This window comes from Bombina bombina, chromosome 3 (assembly GCF_027579735.1).
Source record: "Bombina bombina isolate aBomBom1 chromosome 3, aBomBom1.pri, whole genome shotgun sequence".
Lineage (NCBI taxonomy): Eukaryota > Metazoa > Chordata > Amphibia > Anura > Bombinatoridae > Bombina > Bombina bombina.
This window is the reverse complement of record NC_069501.1, coordinates 1,086,490,474-1,086,512,097: the sequence shown is the minus strand read 5'-3', so window position 1 is coordinate 1,086,512,097 and position 21,624 is coordinate 1,086,490,474. Positions and strand designations below refer to the sequence as shown.

Here is a 21,624-nt window from a genome sequence, read left to right as displayed (position 1 = left end):
GCAGATAAGCATCCTGTAAATCTATTGTGGACATATAATGCCCTTGCTGAACAAAAGGCAAGATAGTCCTTACAGTTACCATTTTGAACGTTGGTATCCTTATATAACAATTCAATATTTTTAGATCCAGAACTGGTCTGAAGGAATTCTCCTTCTTTGGTACAATGAAGAGATTTGAATAAAACCCCATCCCCTGTTCCAGAACTGGAACTGGCATAATTACTCCAGCCAACTCTAGATCTGAAACACAATTCAGAAAAGCTTGAGCTTTCACTGGATTTACTGGGACACGGGAAAGAAAAAATCTCTTTGCAGGAGGTCTCATCTTGAAACCAATTCTGTACCCTTCTGAAACAATGTTCTGAATCCAAAGATTGTGAACAGAATTGATCCAAATTTCTTTGAAAAAACGTAACCTGCCCCCTACCAGCTGAGCTGGAATGAGGGCCGCACCTTCATGTGGATTTAGAAGCAGGCTTTGCCTTTCTAGAAGGCTTGGATTTATTCCAGACTGGAGATGGTTTCCAAACTGAAACTGCTCCTGAGGATGAAGGATCAGGCTTTTGTTCTTTGTTGAAACGAAAGGAACGAAAACGATTATTAGCCCTGTTTTTACCCTTAGATTTTTTATCCTGTGGTAAAAAAGTTCCTTTCCCACCAGTAACAGTTGAGATAATGGAATCCAACTGAGAACCAAATAATTTGTTACCCTGGAAAGAAATGGAAAGTAGAGTTGATTTAGAAGCCATATCAGCATTCCAAGTTTTAAGCCATAAAGCTCTTCTAGCTAAAATAGCTAGAGACATAAACCTGACATCAACTCTGATAATATCAAAAATGGCATCACAGATAAAATTATTAGCATGCTGAAGAAGAAGAATAATATTATGAGAATCATGATCTGTTACTTGTTGCGCTAAAGTCTCCAAACAAAAAGTTGAAGCTGCAGCAACATCAGCCAAAGATATAGCAGGTCTAAGAAGATTACCTGAACACAGATAAGCTTTTCTTAGAAAGGATTCAATTTTCCTATCTAAAGGATCTTTAAACAAAGTACCATCTGACGTAGGAATAGTAGTACGTTTAGCAAGGGTAGAAATAGCCCCATCAACTTTAGGGATTTTGTCCCAAAATTCTAATCTGTCAGACGGCACAGGATATAATTGCTTAAAACGTTTAGAAGGAGTAAATGAATTACCCAATTTATCCCATTCTCTGGAAATTACTACAGAAATAGCATTAGGAACAGGAAAAACTTCTGGAATAACCACAGGAGATTTAAACACCTTATCTAAACGTTTAGAATTAGTATCAAGAGGACCAGAATCCTCTATTTCTAAAGCAATTAGTACTTCTTTAAGTAAAGAACGAATAAATTCCATTTTAAATAAATATGAAGATTTATCAGCATCAATCTCTGAGACAGAATCCTCTGAACCGGAAGAGTCATCAGAATCAGAATGATGATGTTCATTTAAAAATTCATCTGTAGAGAGAGAAGTTTTAAAAGATTTTTTATGTTTCCTAGAAGGAGAAATAACAGACATAGCCTTCTTGATGGATTCAGAAACGAAATCTCTTATGTTATCAGGAACATTCTGCACCTTAGATGTTGAGGGAACTGCAACAGGCAATGGTACATTACTAAAGGAAATATTATCTGCTTTAACAAGTTTGTCATGACAATTAATACAAACAACAGCCGGAGGAATAGCTACCAAAAGTTTACAGCAGATACACTTAGCTTTGGTAGTTCTAGCACTAGACAGCGATTTTCCTGAAGTATCTTCTGACTCAGATGCAACGTGAGACATCTTGCAATATGTAAGAGAAAAAACAACATATAAAGCAAAATTGATCAAATTCCTTAAATGACAGTTTGAGGAATGGGAAAAAATGCCAATAAACAAGCTTCTAGTAACCAGAAGCAAAGAAAAAATCAGACTGAAATAATGTGGAGACAAAAGCGACGCCCATATTTTTTGGCGCCAAATAATACGCCCACATTGTTTGGCGCCTAAATGCTTTTTGGCGCCAAAAATGACGCCACATCCGGAACGCCGACATTTTTGGCGCAAAAGGACGTAAAAAATGACGCAACTTCCGGCGACACGTATGACGCCGGAAACAGAAAAGATTTTTTGCGCCAAAAAAGTCCGCCCCAAGAATGACGCAATAAAATGAAGCATTTTCAGCCCCCGCGAGCCTAACAGCCCACAGGGAAAAAAAGTCAAATTTTTAAGGTAAGAAAAAATGATTGATTCAAACGCATTATCCCAAATATGAAACTGACTGTCTGAAAATAAGGAATGTTGAACATTCTGAGTCAAGGCAAATAAATGTTTGAATACATATATTTAGAACTTTATAAATAAAGTGCCCAACCATAGCTTAGAGTGTCACAGAAAATAAGATTTACTTACCCCAGGACACTCATCTACACGTTTGTAGAAAGCCAAACCAGTACTGAAACGAAAATCAGCAGAGGTAATGGTATATAAATAAGAGTATATCGTCGATCTGAAAAGGGAGGTAAGAGATGAATCTCTACGACCGATAACAGAGAACCTATGAAATAGACCCCGTAGAAGGAGATCACTGCATTCAAATAGGCAATACTCTCCTCACATCCCTCTGACATTCACTGCACGCTGAGAGGAAAACCAGGCTCCAACTTGCTGCGGAGCGCATATCAACGTAGAATCTAGCACAAACTTACTTCACCACCTCCATAGGAGGCAAAGTTTGTAAAACTGAATTGTGGGTGTGGTGAGGGGTGTATTTATAGGCATTTTGAGGTTTGGGAAACTTTGCCCCTCCTGGTAGGAATGTATATCCCATACGTCACTAGCTCATGGACTCTTGCTAATTACATGAAAGAAATTAGAATTTTGACAACCTCTAGGTCTATTCTTCTTGCCCTGAGGTAGGAAAGATCCCTTTCCACCTGTAATCTCTGAAATGATATCCGCAAGACCAGGTCCAAACAGAGTCTTTCCCTTATAAGGTAAAGCCAAAAGCTTGGCCTTAGAAGAGACATCGGCCGACCAAGATTTTAACCACAGAGTCCTGCGGGCTAGTACCGTGAAGCTGGCATCTTAGCTCCCAGATGAATTATCTGCATATTAGCATCACAGATAAAGGTATTGGCCAATTTGAGAGCTTTGATCCCATCTTGGATCTCCTCTATTGTAGTTTCCTCTGATAACAGATCAGACAAAGCATTGCACCAATAAGATGCAGCACCTGCAACCATAGCAATACTCACGGCAGGTTGACACTGTATCCCTTGATGGATGTACATCTTTTTTAAGTAAGCCTCTAGCTTCTTGTCCATTGGGTCCTTAAAAGAGCAACTATCCTCTATAGGAATGGTAGTTCTCTTAGCAAGAGTAGAAATAGTTCCTTCTACTTTAGGAACAGTGTGCTATGAGTTACGAATAGAGTCAGCAACAGGAAACATCTTCTTAAAAACAGGGGAAGGGGAAAAACGAACCCCTGGCTTATCCCATTCCTGAGCAATAATTTCAGACATCTTCCTAGGGACAGGAAAAACCTCCTCAGAAGATGGGGAATCATTAACTCTATCTAATTTAGAAGACTTCGTGGGGTTGACAGCAACCGAAGGTTCAGAGTTGTCTAAAGTAGCTAGAACCTCCTTCAGTAGTAACCAGAGGTGTTCAAGCCTAAATCTAAAATTAACCTCTTCAGATTCTGAAGATTTTTCTGCTAAAGTGTCAGAGTCTGAGATCTCACTTTCAGAAGCTACTGAAGTATTCTCCTCATCAGATATCTGAGAATCTGAGTCAGAAGCCTTACAATCAGGCAGATGTTTAGATTTTCTCTTACACTTACCTGAAGAAATAAAAGCTGACAAAGCTGCTGTTACTGCAGAAGAAATCTGAGCGGCAAAATCCCCAGGTAAATAAACACCCCCAGGTGGTTGAAAGGACACAGAAGGCACAGTATGAGAAACAATTAAGGCTTGGGACGTTTGAGGAGAAAGCTGAGGCATGTCACACACACAACATTATCCTGAGAGACAGATGGCTCAGAAGGGAGTAACTTAACCTTAAATTTTAAAGTTTTAGCTAAACAAGAGGAACAAAATTGCATAGGAAGAACAATTTGGGCCTCTAAGCATAATAAACATTTATCCATAGAGATGGACTGATTCTGTTAGAAAAAAATAAACATCAAAGTAGCTATTGACAAATACCTTTCTATAAGGTGTAATTTCTGAACCTGTGGCTCATATATTCCTGGGGGTACTTGGGCCATAAGCAAAGGCCTTACCCTCTAGATTTAGTAGATCACAGTGAAATGTGTGAGGTAAAATGTACCACTGTAATAACAAAAGTGTGACTGTGAATGATGACATAATAGGGCATATTTATCAAGTTCCGTATGGAGCTTGAAGCCCCGTGTTTCTGGTAAGCCTTCAGGCTCGCCAGAAACACAAGTTATGAAGCAGCGGTCTAAAGACCGCTGCTACATAACCTGTCCGTCTGCTCTGAGGCGGCGGACAGACATCGCAGAAAATCAACCCGATCCAATACGATCGGGTTGATTGTCACTCCCTGATAGTGGCCACGAATCTGCAGGGGGGGGCATTGCACAAGCAGTTCACAAGAACTGCTGGTGCAATGATAAATGCTGACAGCGTATGCTGTCGGCATTTATCGATGTGCGGCGAACATGATCCACAATATTGGATCACGTCCGCTCGCACAATAATAAATAGGCCTCAATGTGTCATAGTAAAATATTAGGTATAAAGTATCTTATGATGATATCTGTCAGAAGGTATCGGTAAAGCATGTCAGGAAATTAAACACATACTATAGCGTATGGAATTATATTAGATAGAGTCTGGTGATTTCATGAATGATATTTCCAATGCAAATACAAAATGGAAGATTCTGGCTACCAAAGTCTTGAAAAAAATCCACGTTTTAATTTTCATGACACAGCAAATGCAAAAGAATTTAACATTTTGTATACATTTTCACATAATCATGATATAGTATTTATAAATGACATACAAGATTATACATTAACATTATAAAAACTAAATACATTTCACACAAATTATTTCCAGGAACTTAAACACTAAATACAAGATCATCACAGAGGTAAAAAGTGTATTAATATAACTGTGTTGATTATGCAAAACTAGGGAATGGGTAATAAAAAGATTATCCAAAAAGGCAGTTCCCATAATAAGAGGGAACTGCAACAAATGCATTTAGTGTTTAAGGTCTCTTTCAGAAGACATTACTTTAAAAATGATTTCCTTAAAGGGACAGTAAACCCCAACATTTTCAGATAGACAATACAATTTTTAAAAAGTTTCCAATTTACTTCTATTATCAAATTTATTTCATTCTTATGTTATTCTTTGTTAAAGAGATACCTAGGTAGGTAGCGTGAACATGCCTGAAGCACTACATGACAGGAAATCTAGTGCTCCTGCTAATGTATAACATTGTTGCAAAACTGCTGCCATATAGTGCTGAAGACACGTGCACACTATTGAGCTTACATTTCTGCTTGTTAACAAAGGATAACAAGTAAATGAAGAAAAATGTATAATAGAAGTAAATTAGAAAGTTGTTTAAAATGTTATATTCTATCTAAATTATGAAATAAAAATTTTGGGTTTTATGTCCCTTTAAAAAAAAGAGATGCAGCGACAAAGGAGAAACGTTGCTATATATTTTTGTTACATTTTTTTTTTTTTTTTTAAGGGAAATTGAACTTTTTAATCTATATGACAGAAGCAGTTAAACACCTTAAAATATTTTTTTTGCATAAAAAAAGGATAAGTAAAAGCTGTTTAAAGGTAAATTGTGCCTTTAATTTCCCTGTAAAAATATTATGTGGGGTAAATTTACCATCCCTGCAAGCGGACGGGTTTGCAAGTACTGAACCTGTCTGCCTGCAATCTCCACAGGGCAGAATTTATCATTGCACAAGAGGATTCTTGTGCAATGCCACCCCCTGCTCCGGCACAACCAAAGGCAATAGAGTAGGGAATTTGCACAAGAGGATTCTTGTGCAATGCCGCCCCCCCCCTGCTCCAGCGCAACCAAATGCAATAGAGCAGGGAATGTCAATAACCCTGACGTTTTTACTTCTTAAAATGTGGCAGCAGGCTTGCTTATGTGAACGCAGCTTGATAAATTTACCCCTGTAAATCATTATATAAATGTTTATATTCTCTTTTAATGATGCTTGCATAATCTTTCATTAAAACATAACACACATATGTCTGATAAAACCAACATAAAACTCTTTGCAAAATAAATACATACATTGTCATAAAAAATAAACCAACCCAGTAAAATAACCTCTATCAAATTTTTTTTTGTAGAAAAGTTAACATAGGGGAACTATTTTTTAAAATAGATAGATAGATGATAGATAGACCGACAGATAGAAGATAGTGACAGACAGACAGATACATAGATAGATAGACAGACAGATGATAGAGAGAGACAGACAGACAGACAGACAGACAGATAGATTAGATAGACGGACAGATAGATGATAGATAGATAGACAGACAGATGATAAATAGATAATCTACAAAGTACTAGTATGGCACTTGCTAGATACCGGCTATTGCTTTGACACATTAGAATTATTAATGTCTTACCTGTAGAGATTTTATAGTTTTTGGTCAATAAAAGTTTTAAAAAATTGTTCATTCTGTAGTTAAATTTTGTGATTTTAATATTCCAGATCTTAATTAGTTCCAGTAAAAAAAACATGTAATTATGAAATAAATATAATAACAATAGATAATTTATGTTTATATTTTAACACAGTATTCATGACACTGTAGCTTTTAGAATTAATTACAAATGAGAGATATGAAGACAGGATCAGTTAGGGACACTATAAACATAGTGATATAATTATCTTAACAAAGTAATATGTACATATCAACAATAAAAAAAACTACAATAGTTTGTAGCTATTTCTTAAAACCACTTTGGCACTTCAGCTGTCTCTAGAAGGACACACTTGGTTCAGTATGACACTGAGAGGCAGACATTTGGTTGCCAGACTTCATATGTTTAATATCAGTGCAAAGAAAGATCTGACTATATAGATTCAAAGTTTAGCTCCACAGCAAAGTTTTCTTTGTAAATTTTCCCAGACTTTTCTTTGTGAGGATTGTCCAGCTCATTTTTGGAAAGGTATAATCTACAACAACAAAAAATACATTATATTTCATATATAGAAACTGCAGTAATGGAAAATATACATTAAATATTATACAGGCCATTTTGGAATTCCATCTGCTATATTGTTAAGTGCACCCATACATATTATATACTGTTTTTCAAAAGACAAACGGAGCTTTCTTGTGATACCCTATATGAGCACATAAAATAACAATAATTAGTAATTTTACAGGGTAAAATAGGCGGGGGGGGGAGTGTTTTTAGGTTTTTTGTTATAACCATTTCTACAAAACTAATGTGTATCTCATGTAATGGAATCACCCCACTGACAGGCATGCAATCTCAGGGACACCCTGTCCTTGCAATCACCAGCCTGGGGTGGCCATGTATTTTTATTTTTTGGGTAAACAGTGGTTGCGGCAATAGAAAAGTTTACATTAGCTTATTTTTAAATATTTGACCACACTAAGTAGAATTATGAGGATTGTGGGAAATGTGATCCCAGATGTTGGTTTGTATGGTGCTGTAGTCTGAGGGCAGAGAGTACCTGCAGTAGTTTCCAGTAGAATGTACGTATATTCTATTTACCAGCCAGTATTGCCACAAATGTTTCTATGTCTTGATAACTTGTTGTGAAGCTCATAATACAGTTTGGTATTTTATTGTCTTAATTGCAAAAGCACTGATTGGCTACTGCAGGGAGCAACCGCACTTCCAGTAGACTTTTAAATAAGGGAATTCAAGACACTGTAAATAGGAGAGAATCCAGACACTATTTGACTGATTATCCTTATACATATTGCACATTTTCTACAGATTACTATTAGGGTAGATTCCAATCTAGTCAATCGTGTTATTGGCTGTTTTCAGTTCCCGATACACATTTTTCAATATTGGAACAATTACATTGCAAACCATAACACCATTCTAATATATGAAAAATATTCCTTTGGATATCGGAAACGTCAACAATATAATGCATGAACAGCATTGACTATGACAATTGTAATTCACTTGATCTCATGTTATTGACTAAACATCGACAACAAAATAGACACATCAAACAGCCAAAGTCACACCTCGTATAAATAATGGGCATACTGGGAATGGTTGCTCAAACACTGTATTTTTTAATTTTGAGAATTCATGCCATTATCCTCTGTCAGACATGTGGTGCGGAGCTACAATTAGCAGCCTTTTTATTACCAAAATCAATGTCAAAGCTATGCATTTTTGCAATTTCTGAACAAAGGGGATCCTAAAGAAGCTTTCACAACCATTTGTCTTATGACAAATGCTTGTAAATAATTTCAGTGAGAAACCCAATGTTTGTGATAAAGTTAAAAAAAATGATGATCACATATGGCACACATCTAACAGCCAAACAGTGGTATGAAACCTTCAAAAATAATTAAAGGTAAGTACTTATGTGTACACTAAAAAATTAAATAAAATTGAAAAACACAGTGTATACAAAATAAGATAAGGATATGTCACATAGTCCAAAGAGGAATAGTGTCCCAAAACTTGCTTGATTGTAGTGTAGTGATGTGATGATCTTCACCCACCTCACAGGAAAGAAGGATAAAAACAAAATAGTGAAGCCTTTTAGGGAATGTGGTCTCAGCACAGAGGAATAGTGCTAATACTTTTCTGAGCTATGACTAAGCTCTTAGTTGATAGGCAGATTAGTATAAAGCCCCACGGCTCCCCTGGAGTCCCAGAAAACCCAGGAACTTCAAAGTGGATTAAAGACAAAATTTATTCTAAAAACATAGGACAGAAATACAGACTGTATACACATGGTAATATCATAGCAAACAGGAAACCAATCTTGAGTTAAGAGGCCAGCCTGGTACAAAGCAGACCTACTAAACAGCAAATACACTGTGTTCCAGAAAAACCTGTGGGTGTATATATTTCAAGTCTGTTAAAGTCCTGTAATATCCAACGCACGTTTCACTGATATGCTGTCAGCTTTTTGTGAGACTACATTCCCTAATAGGCTTCACTATTTTGTGTTTTACTTCTTTCCTGTGAGGTGGGTGAAGATCATCCCATCACTACACTACAATCAAGCAAGTTTTGGAACACTATTCCGGACCTTCCTCTTTGGACTCTGTGACATATCCTTATATTATTTTGTATACACTGTGTTTTTTAGTGGTATGAAACATACTGAAATGGGCTTAGATCAATCCCTTGGCTTGTCTACTTTAAAAATATGTATATGGTTTTGGGGGTTAATTTTGAGAATTCATTCCATTATGCCATACCAAATGGGCACTTGATCCATGGCCATACCATGTTTAAAATGCCTTCTAATTACCAAAACCAATGGAAAAGCCATGCATGCTTGCTATTTCTGAACAAAGGGGATCCTGAGAAGTTTTTACAACCATTTGTCTGCATCATTTTAAAAAAACAATATACATAGTTGCAGATAAACACCTTAAAATCATCAAAAATAATTAAAAAAATATATATACATTTCATCTTAGCTGAATAAAAGAGTGCCAATGAACACATGTTGGGCTTTTAGATATAGTTGTCATAGGTAACTAAAAAAAAAATTCTAGTGCATGTTTTTCTCTACAATTGGTAGCGAAGAGGTTAAAACAAGATGGAGACTACAAGATTATTTTAGAAGCACTTATGATATCTTCTTATACTGAATTTTAACAATACTGAAATTTTAAAGAGTGAACCCGCTCCCTCACGACATGCTATCTGCATAGAAGATGTACTAGAAGATGAGATTATATATGTGACTGGGTGTTTATTGGAGACTTGCATTCATTCAAGTCCAAACACAGTCACGACAGTGCGTTTAAATGGGCTTTAAATGTGCTTGCGACTACATTATTGAACTCCTAAATGGGATTGCCCCTAGGTAAACATGAGTGTGACATAGAATTAAACATTCACAGAAAGAGATTGCTACACACCATTTGTAAATGTTGGGGGCCTGATGTGAGTTTTCCTGCAGATCCCCCTTAGCTGTACAGGATACCACAGGATAAGTCACATAAATATATGTATATGAGCCTATATATATGTACATGTACGCTGCTCTGGCCACTGTAGACGGCCTATACAATAGTGAATCGATACCATGTATGCTAATACACCCCTACACTGTCTCCTGTGGTAATTTCAGAGTGATTTGCACGTGTACTAGATAATAGACTGTTTCTAGCTAGTATTGGAAAAGTTACAAAGATGTCCAAAATGCTATTCTGTAGCTTTATCAAGTGTTGAATTTTAAAGGGCAAAACTGGTCTCGATAAGGTGTTGAAAAGACTTTTAAAAATGGATTGTAATTGCTGAAAACTTTTTGGCACTATATTAAAAAAAGTGTTTAAGCATTGAGCTTAACATATGATCACTGGTACGGGTAAAAGCCACTATTGTGATTACCTTGAATTTAATTTAAAGGAAGCCTATTTGGACTAAAAAGGCATCAGCTGATAGATTATGATTGACCCCTTAATGTTTAAACATGAAGAAAAAAAATCTGTTTTGATAGTGTAGAACAATGTTGCATATTGGTTATGGTGCTGATTTGTTATTGGCTGTGGAGTCCATTGGGATGTGATGTTATGAAAAAAAGATGTGAATCTGCCATTTTGTTTTGAATGTGTGTCTCTCGGTTGTAATTACAGGCTGTGCTAGTCATAATTTGCATACCTCTAGTACATTGCATATTTTATCAACTTTATGTCTGCCCATTATGTTAAAAGTTAGTTTAAGCAGCTCAAGCCCAAATATCTGTCTATTTATTTGTTTAATGGTTTTATTTCCCCACATGGATATCTCTGTCTTATCTCTGTAATATTTTGATAATTTGTTTTTGCTTGAATGACCCTTAGCTCAAATGTCCATAAATGCACCCTCCCCATTCCTTAAAACTCTTTTTGGAGGCCCATCATGACCATAATATCTCTCTCTCCCTCAGCCTGATTTAAAATATATCCTGCCCCAGAATTACAAGCAATACAAAGATTTTACACTCAGCTGTTCAACTGCCCTCTGCTAACTAACAGGTAGCCTTCTGGAAGACAGTGCATTTCCTTTCTGACATAGCCCATCTCCTTAGTGAAACCATAGCTCAAAACCCAAAAAGTGAAATTCTGGTCTTTGGAGATTTTAATATTGATTGGCTGAATCCTAAAAACAATAGTTCTTGCTCGCCGTTTAAGAATTTGCAGCTAACGCTCCTGACCAAATCCAGGAGGCAGGTGTTCTCCCTAACAATTTCAGTGACCACTGCTTAGTGTACTGTGTGTGCAAATAAAGGCTACTAAATCCTCTCCTAAGGTTAAAATCACCAGGTCCTTCAAAAAATGTAATCTTCAATCTTTTCTAAATGACATCAAGAACTTCCCCTGGCACAGATTAAACCTAATTCCAGATTTAGACTCTGCAGATGAATTCTTTCAGTCCGAACTCCTACAAGTTTAGAATCTGCATGCCCAGCTGTGTAAGGTGAGAATAAAAGGAGCACATATGAATTGGATTACAGCTGACCTCATTCAAATGTACCAGTTTCGGGATTCACTGTGGTCAAAGTTTAAGCATACTGGCTCTTTGAACGATCACTGTGTATATAGACAATGGCGAAATATATGCACTAAACAAACAAAATTGTCCAAGGCCCAATATTTCTGTGAAAATCTGAACAATAACATATCAAACCCTAGAAAGTTTTGGAAAGTCATAAATAACTTACACACTCCCCCAATCCACTCCCAACCCTCCACTGTCAAAGTGGACAACCAAACCCTGCAACTTCCCTTAGAAGTAGCAAATGCCTTTAACAATTATTTTGTCAGATGCTCCACCACCCTGATTGACAAACTAATATATGACACACATCCTGAAACTACAAATGTGGATCAGGCCCCACTAAATCTGCAAAAACACAATAAAGAGAAGTTCAATTTTAGACCTGTACCCATCAATGTTATTAAGAAACACCTTAATAATCTAAAAATGAAAAAACAGTCTAGACATGATCAAATCCCAGCAATGCTGTTGAAGCTCAGTGTGCCAGCAATTGCTAAACCTGTCACAACCCTAATTAATGAATCCTTGGTGTCTGGATACATACCCAAACTTTGGAAGACTGTAAGAGTAGTGCCTATCCATAAAAGTGGTGAGTTAACCTTGGTTACTAACTATCGCCCAATATCATTGCTCCCAGTATTGTCAAAAATCTTAGAAAAATGCGTCCATACGCAAATATGTGAGTATTACCAACAATCTAACTATCTGACCCCTGTTCAATCAGGTTTTCGCCCAAAACACTCCACTACAACTGCCCTCCTAAAAGTTTGCAACGACATCCAAACTGGCATGGAACAAGGAGACCTAACTGGAGCAATATTCCTTGATTATGCAAAGGCCTTTGACACAGTAGACCCCGACATACTACTGCTCAAAATAAACAACTCAGGTATCATGATCGTCCCCTAACCTGGTTTCGATCATATGTATCGTATCGATCACAGTATGAGGCCTACTTATCAAGCCGTCAACTTTCTTGCATTCAACGGCACCAATACGCTCGCCTGACATCGCCTATCATCACGGCCGCGGACCTGAATACGCTCTCCATATATATATAAAAAGCTGATTGGAATAGTAAAATAGAATGCAAGCTCAATCCTATTGGCTGATTGGATAAGCCAATAGGATGAAAGCTCAATCCTATTGGCTGATTGCAACAGCCAATAGGATTTTTTCAACCTTAATTCCGATTGGCTGATAGAATTCTATCAGCCAATCGGAATCTAAGGGACGCCATCTTGGATGATGTCATTTAAAGGAACCTTCATTCGGAAGAATACGTCGTAAGAAGAGGATGCTCCGCGTCGGATGTCTTGAAGATGGAGCCGCTCCGTGCCGGATGGATGAAGATAGAAGATACCATCTGGATGAAGACTTCTGCCCGGTTGGATGAAGACTTCTGCCGCTTCGTTGAGGACTTCTGCCGCTTCGTTAAGGATGGATGTCGGCTCTTCAGAAACTGTAAGTGGACCTTCGGGGGTTAGTGTTAGGCTTTTTTAAGGGTTTATTGGGTGGGTTTTAATTTTAGATTAGGGTTTGGGCTTTTGAAAAAGAGCTAAATGCCGTTTTAAGGGCAATGCCCATACAAATGCCCTTTTCAGGGCAATGGGGAGCTTAGGTTTTTTAGATTAGGTTTTTATTTGGGGGGTTTGGTTGTGTGGGTGGTGGGTTTTACTGTTGAGGGGGTATTTGTATTTTTTATTTACAGGTAAAAGAGCTGATTTCTTTGGGGCAATGCCCCGCAAAAGGCCCTTTTAAGGGCAATTGGTAGTTTATTTTAGGCTAGGGTTTTTTTTTATTTTGGGGGGGCTTTTTTATTTTCATAGGGCTCTTAGATTAGGTGTAATTAGTTTAAATATTTGATAATTTATTTTTTATTTTGTGTAACTTAGTGATTTTTTTTTTTGTAACTTGGTGTTTGTTATTTTGTATAACTTAGTGTTTGTTATTTTGTGTAACTTAGTTGTTAGTTTTTTGTAACTTTGTAATTTTTAATAGTAGATTTAAATTATTTGAGTAGGGTTAGGTTTTTAACTATATAATATATTTAATTTGTAGTTTATTGTAATTTTAGTATAACAGTTAGGGTAGGTTAATTATTAGTTTAATATAGTTTAATGTAATTTTAGTATAATAGGGTAGATTCATTATTAGTTTAAGATAGTTTAATTTAAATCTAAAGGTAAGTTTAAATTTATTATAAGATAGGGATGTTGTAATTTTAATGTAAAATTAGCGGGTTGTTAGGTTTAGGGGTTAATAGGTTAATTTAGTTTATGGTGATGTGGGGGGCTGGCGGTTTAGGGGTTAATAGGTTTAGTAAGTGCTAGTGATGTGGGAGGCCAGGGGTTAATACATTTATTTAGTTGCGGGGGGCTCCGGGAGCGGCGGGATAGGGGTTAATAACATTATGTAGGTGGTGGCAGGGCGGCAGATTAGGGGTTAATAAGTATAATTTTGGTTGCGGCAGTGTAGGGAGCGGCAGAATAGGGGTTAATAACATTATGTAGGTGGCAGCAATGTCGGGCGGCAGATTAGGGATGTTTAGACTCAGGGTACATGTTAGGGTGTTAGGTGTAAACATAACTTTTTTTCGCCCATAGGAATTAATGGGATATCGGGCAGCAGCGAACATAAGCTTTCGCTGCTTTCAGACTTCCATTGATTCCTATGGCATCCGCCGCCTCTGGGCCGGAATAGTGGCGAGCGTTCCTGTTAGCAGTTTGATAACTTGCAAATGTTGTCAGATTTTGCATTCGTAATATCTGTAATGACGTAAGCATCTATCTGTGTTGGATTGAGACCAGCGGATCATATGTTACGTCACAGATTTCAACTTTTGCTGGTCTGTAGGCTTTGATAAATAAGGGGAATCAGGGTCGCCACAATTACGCTGCAGAATTCCAGCGTATTTGCGGATGACGGCTTGATAAATAGGCCTCTATGTCTCCATTTCTGACAGTGACTCCCTCCCTCTCCCAGTCACATATGGTGTTCCCCAAGGTTCCATTCTCGGGCCCCCTACTATTCACATTATTTATAAATCATCCGCCAAATGTCTGCAAATCCTCAACTGTACACATGTACGCAGACAACACGGTAATCTATGCAATCAAATCCGATCAGCCGCAGCTTGAGGGAGTGCTCCAAGACCAGTTCACAGAGGTAGAAAAGTGGATCTCAAAAAACAAACTCTTCCTAAACACTGACAAATCTGTCACAATGATCTTTGGAACGGTACCTAAATTACACAAACTACAAAATTTCCATCTACGCATCAAAACAAAATCAAATTGCACACTGGCCGCAGTCCACTCTTTCAAATACTTGTGTATGTTGTTAGACCCCAATCTATCTTTTGGCCTCCACATAGAAAAACTTGCATCTAAAAGTATATGCACCGCAAACTCACCTTAATACATTGTATAACTCGTTCTGCCGCTATGTGCTACAATGTAACTACAGGACCCACCATTGTGACATGGTAAAAGAACTAAACTGGCTGTCGCTGGAATCCAGACGCTCCCTCCATCTTTCCAGCCTTGTGTTTAAGAGCTTTTCTGGGAAACTCCCACCCTACCTGAGCAGAATGCTCTTCTCAGCTATTCCCACCTCCTATAACCTCCGATCCAGTACCAGCACATTATTTCGCTTGCCTCAATACAAAAAGAAAGCAGATTGATCCTCCTTTTCCTACAGAGCGCCACAGTTATGGAACGACCTCCCGCACACTTTCAAACCTTCCCCAAGCATAAAATCCTTTAAGAGATCCCTCTCTGCATATCTCAAAACAGAATGCTCCTGTCATTGTTGATTAAATATTTCCTACCTGTTCTATGTTAAATTTTGCATATGTTATGTATTAATATTGTTTTTGTATTTTATTGTACCCTATTGTAAGAATGCAATGTTTTGTGGACCCAGGACATACTTGAAAACGAGAGAAATCTCAATGTATCCTTCCTGGTAAAATATTTTATAAATAAATTAGATGTTTCTGTGTTTTTGGTGATCGACATCCATTATCGGTTGTTAATCGTGCCATTGTGAGGAAATAGAGATCAAATATTGTGGGAGTTATCAAGTTTTTGTTTGACTCAGTAAGATTGTGACTGTTTTGATAATAAAAAAATAGGGGTAATTACTGTTTTTTCTATACAGAAAAATTGGAATCTAGAAAAAATTGATTTTTTTTACAAATGATCTTTTCTTGCCACTTGCCAGAAGTGTCAGGAATCCTAAAATCTGGTATGAAATTAAACCTTTTTTCTCATAGGCTAATTAATAGATACTCGATGAACTGGGGCCAAATTAACTAATATAGAAATGTTTCACTTTCCATTAAAAATAAAGGTTCACAGTAACTACTGGTTAATATCATTCTGTAAAAAATTTTTTGGGAGGAATAAAACTGCTAAATAAACTAATGTTAGCGCTAAACATATGATTTACTTTACCTATTGCCTTCTACGAAGGAAGTATTGAACCAGAAGTAAAACGGACAGTCATCATAGCCTTTTGGTAGTTTCTACAAAACAGCATAGAAATAATAACATTAAATACAATATTAAGTAAATGTAAACTAAGGAGAGGCTCTCAACATACTCAAAAAAAAATCATAAAAACATTTTAATGTCTGTTTAAAGGGACAGTCAACACCAGAATTTTTGTTGATTTAAAAGATAGATAATCTCTTAATTGCCCATTTCCCAGTTTTGCATAACCAACACAGTTATAATAATACACATTTTACTTCTGTGATTACCTTGTATCTAAGCCTCTGCAGACTGCCCCCTTATTTCAGTTCTTTTGACAGACTTGCATTTTAGCCAATCAGTGCTCACTCCTCGGTAAATTCATGTGCATGAGCTTAATGTTATCTATATGAAACACATGAACTAACGCCCTCTAGTGGTGAAAAACTATCAAATGCAGAGGCAGCCGTCAAGGTCTAAGAAATTAGCATATGAACCTCCTAGGTTTAGCTTTCAACTAAGAATACCAAGAGAACAAAGCAAAATTGGTGATAAAAGTAAATTAGAAAGCTGTTTAAAATTACATGCCCTATTTGAATCATGAAAGGTTTTTTTGGACTTGACTGTCCCTTTAACATAAAATATATGTTTCATTTGATATTTGGCGCTCTACAAATAACCGATAATAATAATAATAATATGGATAAAATGTGGACCCTTTTGTTTCTGTTGGGCATATTTTGTACAATTTATACAATCACAAATATAACATTATACATTGAACTGTATAATGATTTCAAGTTCATGCAAGTATTTCAAAACCCATATTTTTTCTAACATTTTATGATTTCTTAAAATGTAATCAAATTTTGGATTTTTAATTGAAGTTTAAATGACTTTAATGTCATTTTGAACATTTTAACAAATGGAAAAAGTCTTGTGTGAGTTCTGCATTAAGACATTTGAACAAGACTCTACTAAACAAAGAATATAACTGTATGATTAACAAATCTTCCTATCTTTTAGCGACATCATCAACTTTTTACCACCTCCAAATCCCAATTCAACAATATATTTTTGTATCATTTATATCTCTCGCTATTTGGCAGATTTTAATTCCTTGCTGCCAGTGATGCACACACTGCCTTTTGCAATTTACTTAAAGGGACGTAATACTCATATGCTAAATCACTTGAAACTGATGCAGTATAACTGTAAAAAGCTGACAGGAAAATATCACCTGAGCATCTCTATGTAAAAAAGGAAGATATTTTACCTCACAATATACTCAGCTCAGCAGAGCAAGTTCTGTGTAAAAAGGTATACTCAACTGCTCCCAGCTGCAGGTAAAAAAAAAAAAAAAATGAAGAAATGAACAGCAGTCAATCAGCATCAGCAGTGCTGAGGTCATGAACTCTTTTACTGTGATCTCATGAGATTTGACTCAATTCTCATGAGATTTCATTGTTACACTGAATAGGGAAATAACATGAAAGTGCACGAGGCTCATCCTTTCAGCTGTCCCGGGACAGGCATACTAATATGCTGCTTAGAAATCCTTTACAATGGGATGTGGCTACTGAGGAACTTTTGAGGTAAAATATCTTTCTTTTTTACATAGAGATGTTCAGGTGATATTTTCTAGTCAGCTTTTTACAGCTATACTGCATCACTTTCAAGAGTTTAACCCCTTAATGACCACAGCACTTTTCCATTTTCTGTCCGTTTGGGACCAAGGCTATTTTTACATTTTTGCAGTGTTTGTGTTTAGCTGTAATTTTCCTCTTACTCATTTACTGTACCCACACATATTATATACCATTTTTCTCGCCATTAAATGGACTTTCTAAAGATACCAATATTTTCATCATATCTTATAATTTACTATAAAAAAAATTATAAAATATGAGGAAAAATTGAAAAAAACCCCACTTTTTCTAACTTTGACCCCCAAAATCTGTTACATATCTACAACCACCAAAAAACACCTATGCTAAATAGTTTCTAAATATTATCCTGAGTTTAGAAATACCCAATGTTTACATGTTCTTTGCTTTTTTTTGCAAGTTATAGGGAAATAAATACAAGTAGCACTTTGCTATTTCCAAACCATTTTTTTGTCAAAATTAGCGCTAGTTACATTAGAACACTGATATCTTTCAGGAATCTCTGAATATCCATTGACATGTATATATATATTTTTTAGTAGACATCCTAAAGTATTGATCTAGGCCTATTTTGGTATATTTCATGGCACCATTTAACCGCCAAATGCGATCAAATAAAAAAAATCGTTCACTTTTTCACAAATTTTTTCACAAACTTTAGGTTTCTCACTGAAATTATTTACAAACAGCTTGTGCAATTATGGCACAAATGGTTGTAAATTCTTCTCTGGGATCCCCTTTGTTCAGAAATAGCATAATTATATGGCTTTGGTGTTGCTTTTTGGTAATTAGAATGCCACTAAATGCCACTGCGCACCACACGTGTATTATGCTCAGCAGTGAAGGGGTTAATTAGGGAGCATGTAGGGAGCTTTTTGGGATAATTTTAGCTTTAGTGTAGTGTAGTAGACAACCCCAAGTATTGATCTAGGCCCATTTTGGTATATTTCATGCCACCATTTCACCGCCAAATGCGATCAAATTAAAAAAAACGTAAAATTTTTCAAAATTTTAGGTTTCTCACTGAAATCATTTACAAACAGCTTGTGCAGTTATGGCACAAATGGTTGTAAATGCTTCTATGTGATCCCCTTTCTTCAGAAATAGCAGACATATATGGCTTTGGTGTTGCTTTTTGGTATTTTGAAGGCTGCTAAATGCCGCTGCGCATCACACGTGTATTATGGCTAGCAGTGAAGGGGTTAATTAGGTAGCTTGTAGGGAGCTTGCAGGGTTAATATTAGATTTAGTGTAGAGCTCAGCCTCCCACCTGAAACATCAGACCCCCTGATCCCTCCCAAACAGCTCTCTTCCCTCCCCCACCCCACAATTGTCCCCGCCATCTTAAGTACTGGCAGAAAGTCTGCCAGTACTAAAATAAAAGCTATATTTGTATTTTTTGGTGTTTTTTTTTTTTTTAAAGCATATTTACATATGCTGTTGTGTACTATCCCCCCTTAGCCCCCAACCTCACTGATCCCCCCCAAACAGCTCTATAACCCTCCCACTCTAACTTAATGTTTAGAAGAAAAAATGTTTTTGTTTTACATTTTTTAGACTTTTCTGTAGTGTAGCTTCCCCCCCACACAAAAACCAACCCCCCACCCCTCCACAATCTCTTTTTGTGTTTATTTTTTTTTGTGCTTAGGCCACTTTTAACATTTTTACTTTTTATTCATTTTCCATAGTGTAGCGGTTCCCACCCGCTCCCGCCCCGTGCACGCGCCCACCCACCACCCTCCGTGCACGCGCGCGCTTCCATGCGCGCCCCTGACGGTCCCGATCCCGCCCCCCTCGATGTCACACGGCACACCGATAGCCGCCCACCCGCCTCCCAAGTCGGCTCCCACCCACCAACGATACCGGCCATCGATGTCCGGTGCAGAGAGGGCCACAGAGTGGCTCTCTGTGCATCGGATGGCCATGTAAGGTTATTGCAGGATGCCTCCATATCGAGGCATCACTGCAATAACCGTAAAGCAGCTGGAAGCGAGCAGGATCGCTTCCAGCTGCTTTCCACACCGAGGACGTGCAGGGTACGTCCTCAGGCGTTAACTGCCTTTTTTTTGAGGACGTACCTTGCACGTCCTCCGTCATTAAGGGGTTAAACATTTGGGTATTATGGCCCTTTAACTATTGAAATAATTTAACCCCCTTATTGCCAGTAATACACAAATAGTAAGGATTTAACCTTGATAATGCTGGTAATACACAAAGAACAGTAAACAAACCCCCACAATACACTAAATAAATAAAATGTATTATGTTATTATATAGCTCTCTCGTCACTATTACAATGGCTGCTTTTATCAGAAACTGCTGCTTAAAGGGACACTATCACTTTTTTGAGATTATATTAAAGATGATAATGTTCCCCCCCCCCCCCCGAATTAAAGTGCTGTAAATAGCGCTAACTTTAAATCACACACTCGGTGTAAAGGGCAAACTAAGGGTTGCATGGTCATATATAAATTTGCTCAAAATAGAGGGCAGAAAAAATAGAAACTACCAATCCAAATAATGCATGTTTTTTTTACCACCAGACCTCATAGCAAATGGTCTTGAAACTATACACAACATGCTTTTTTGTTTTACACCAATATAAAAAGCAAAATGCTTTTCTTTTGTCATTTACACCTAGCCATATTGTATTCCATGGTTCACAAACTCAGGGCTGTCAAGCCCTTTGTTATAATGTTATGTGCTAAAGTCTGAAAATCTGCCACCTCTGCAAAATCTGCCATCCTACATATGGGCCCTGTAGGACTAGGCATACATACATACACCCAAACCCTTGGAGAATAATACTAGGATACCCCTAGTTTTCACATACAATAAACATCAAAAAGCACAAGGGAAACTGCCAGTGACGTAAAATTAATTCCCCACAAGGGTAGCTGATAAAAATAAATCTTTACAGACTCAACTGTCACAGTATTCCCCTGTAAGGAACACAAGATGTGATACTTGCCCACACATTCTCAGCCCACCAAGAAACTAGATCTGTACTTGGCAGATGATACCCTGCTTTATAAGCCACTGCAAAAAACTGTCACTCTTTATGGTCAAACTTCATCTTCCCAAATCACAACCTCCAGGATATGAAAGTTCAAGGGGAATTTTAAATTACAGGCCATTCTGGATTATAGCTTTATAAACATATTAGATTCTTTGAATTCAGGATGAAACATGGCTCATGAATTGATCTGTACATACATAACACAGACCTATGAAATTATTGCAGCATCTTTGAACATTCCATTCTCATAAAACAGATGCTCATGTTTTGCATGTGGATTTTCTTTTACATATATATCATTCTGTATATAAATATAGCTAAGCTGAACTTGTGAACCACTGCAGAATGAGACCTCTTTGCAACCTGAAAGCTTTCAACCGTTCCCCTTTTTGTTAAAGGGATATGAAACCCAGAGTTTTTCTTTCATGATTCAGATAGAGCATGCAGTTTTAATCAACTTTCTAATTTACTTCTATTATCAATTATAGCCACCAATCAGCAAGCTACTCAGGTTCTGAACTAAAAATAGGCCGGCTCCTAAGTTTACAGTCCTGCTTTTTCAAATAAAGATACCAAGAGAACGAAGAAAAATTGATAATAGGATTAAATTAGAAAGTTGCTTAAAATTGCATGCTCTATGTGAACCATGAAAGAATTTGGGTTTCATATCCCTTTAAGTACTAAAAGTATTGCCT

General features: G+C 37.0%; 1 protein-coding gene across 3 annotated transcripts in view; it reads right to left on the bottom strand.

The window, feature by feature from the left end:
- Positions 1 to 4,935: 4,935 nt before the first annotated feature.
- Positions 4,936 to 21,624, bottom strand: part of LOC128654469 (phosphatidylinositol 3,4,5-trisphosphate 3-phosphatase TPTE2) — a 219,746-nt gene continuing 203,057 nt past the window's right edge. For all 3 annotated transcript variants that reach the window (XM_053708395.1, XM_053708396.1, XM_053708397.1), the window contains 2 exons: positions 16,226 to 16,296; positions 4,936 to 7,215 (listed from right to left, as the gene is read on the bottom strand). In XM_053708395.1, the coding sequence (XP_053564370.1) occupies positions 7,113 to 7,215; positions 16,226 to 16,296 (174 nt within the window). In that variant the 3' untranslated portion in view covers positions 4,936 to 7,112. The remainder of the gene's footprint in view (positions 7,216 to 16,225; positions 16,297 to 21,624) is intronic.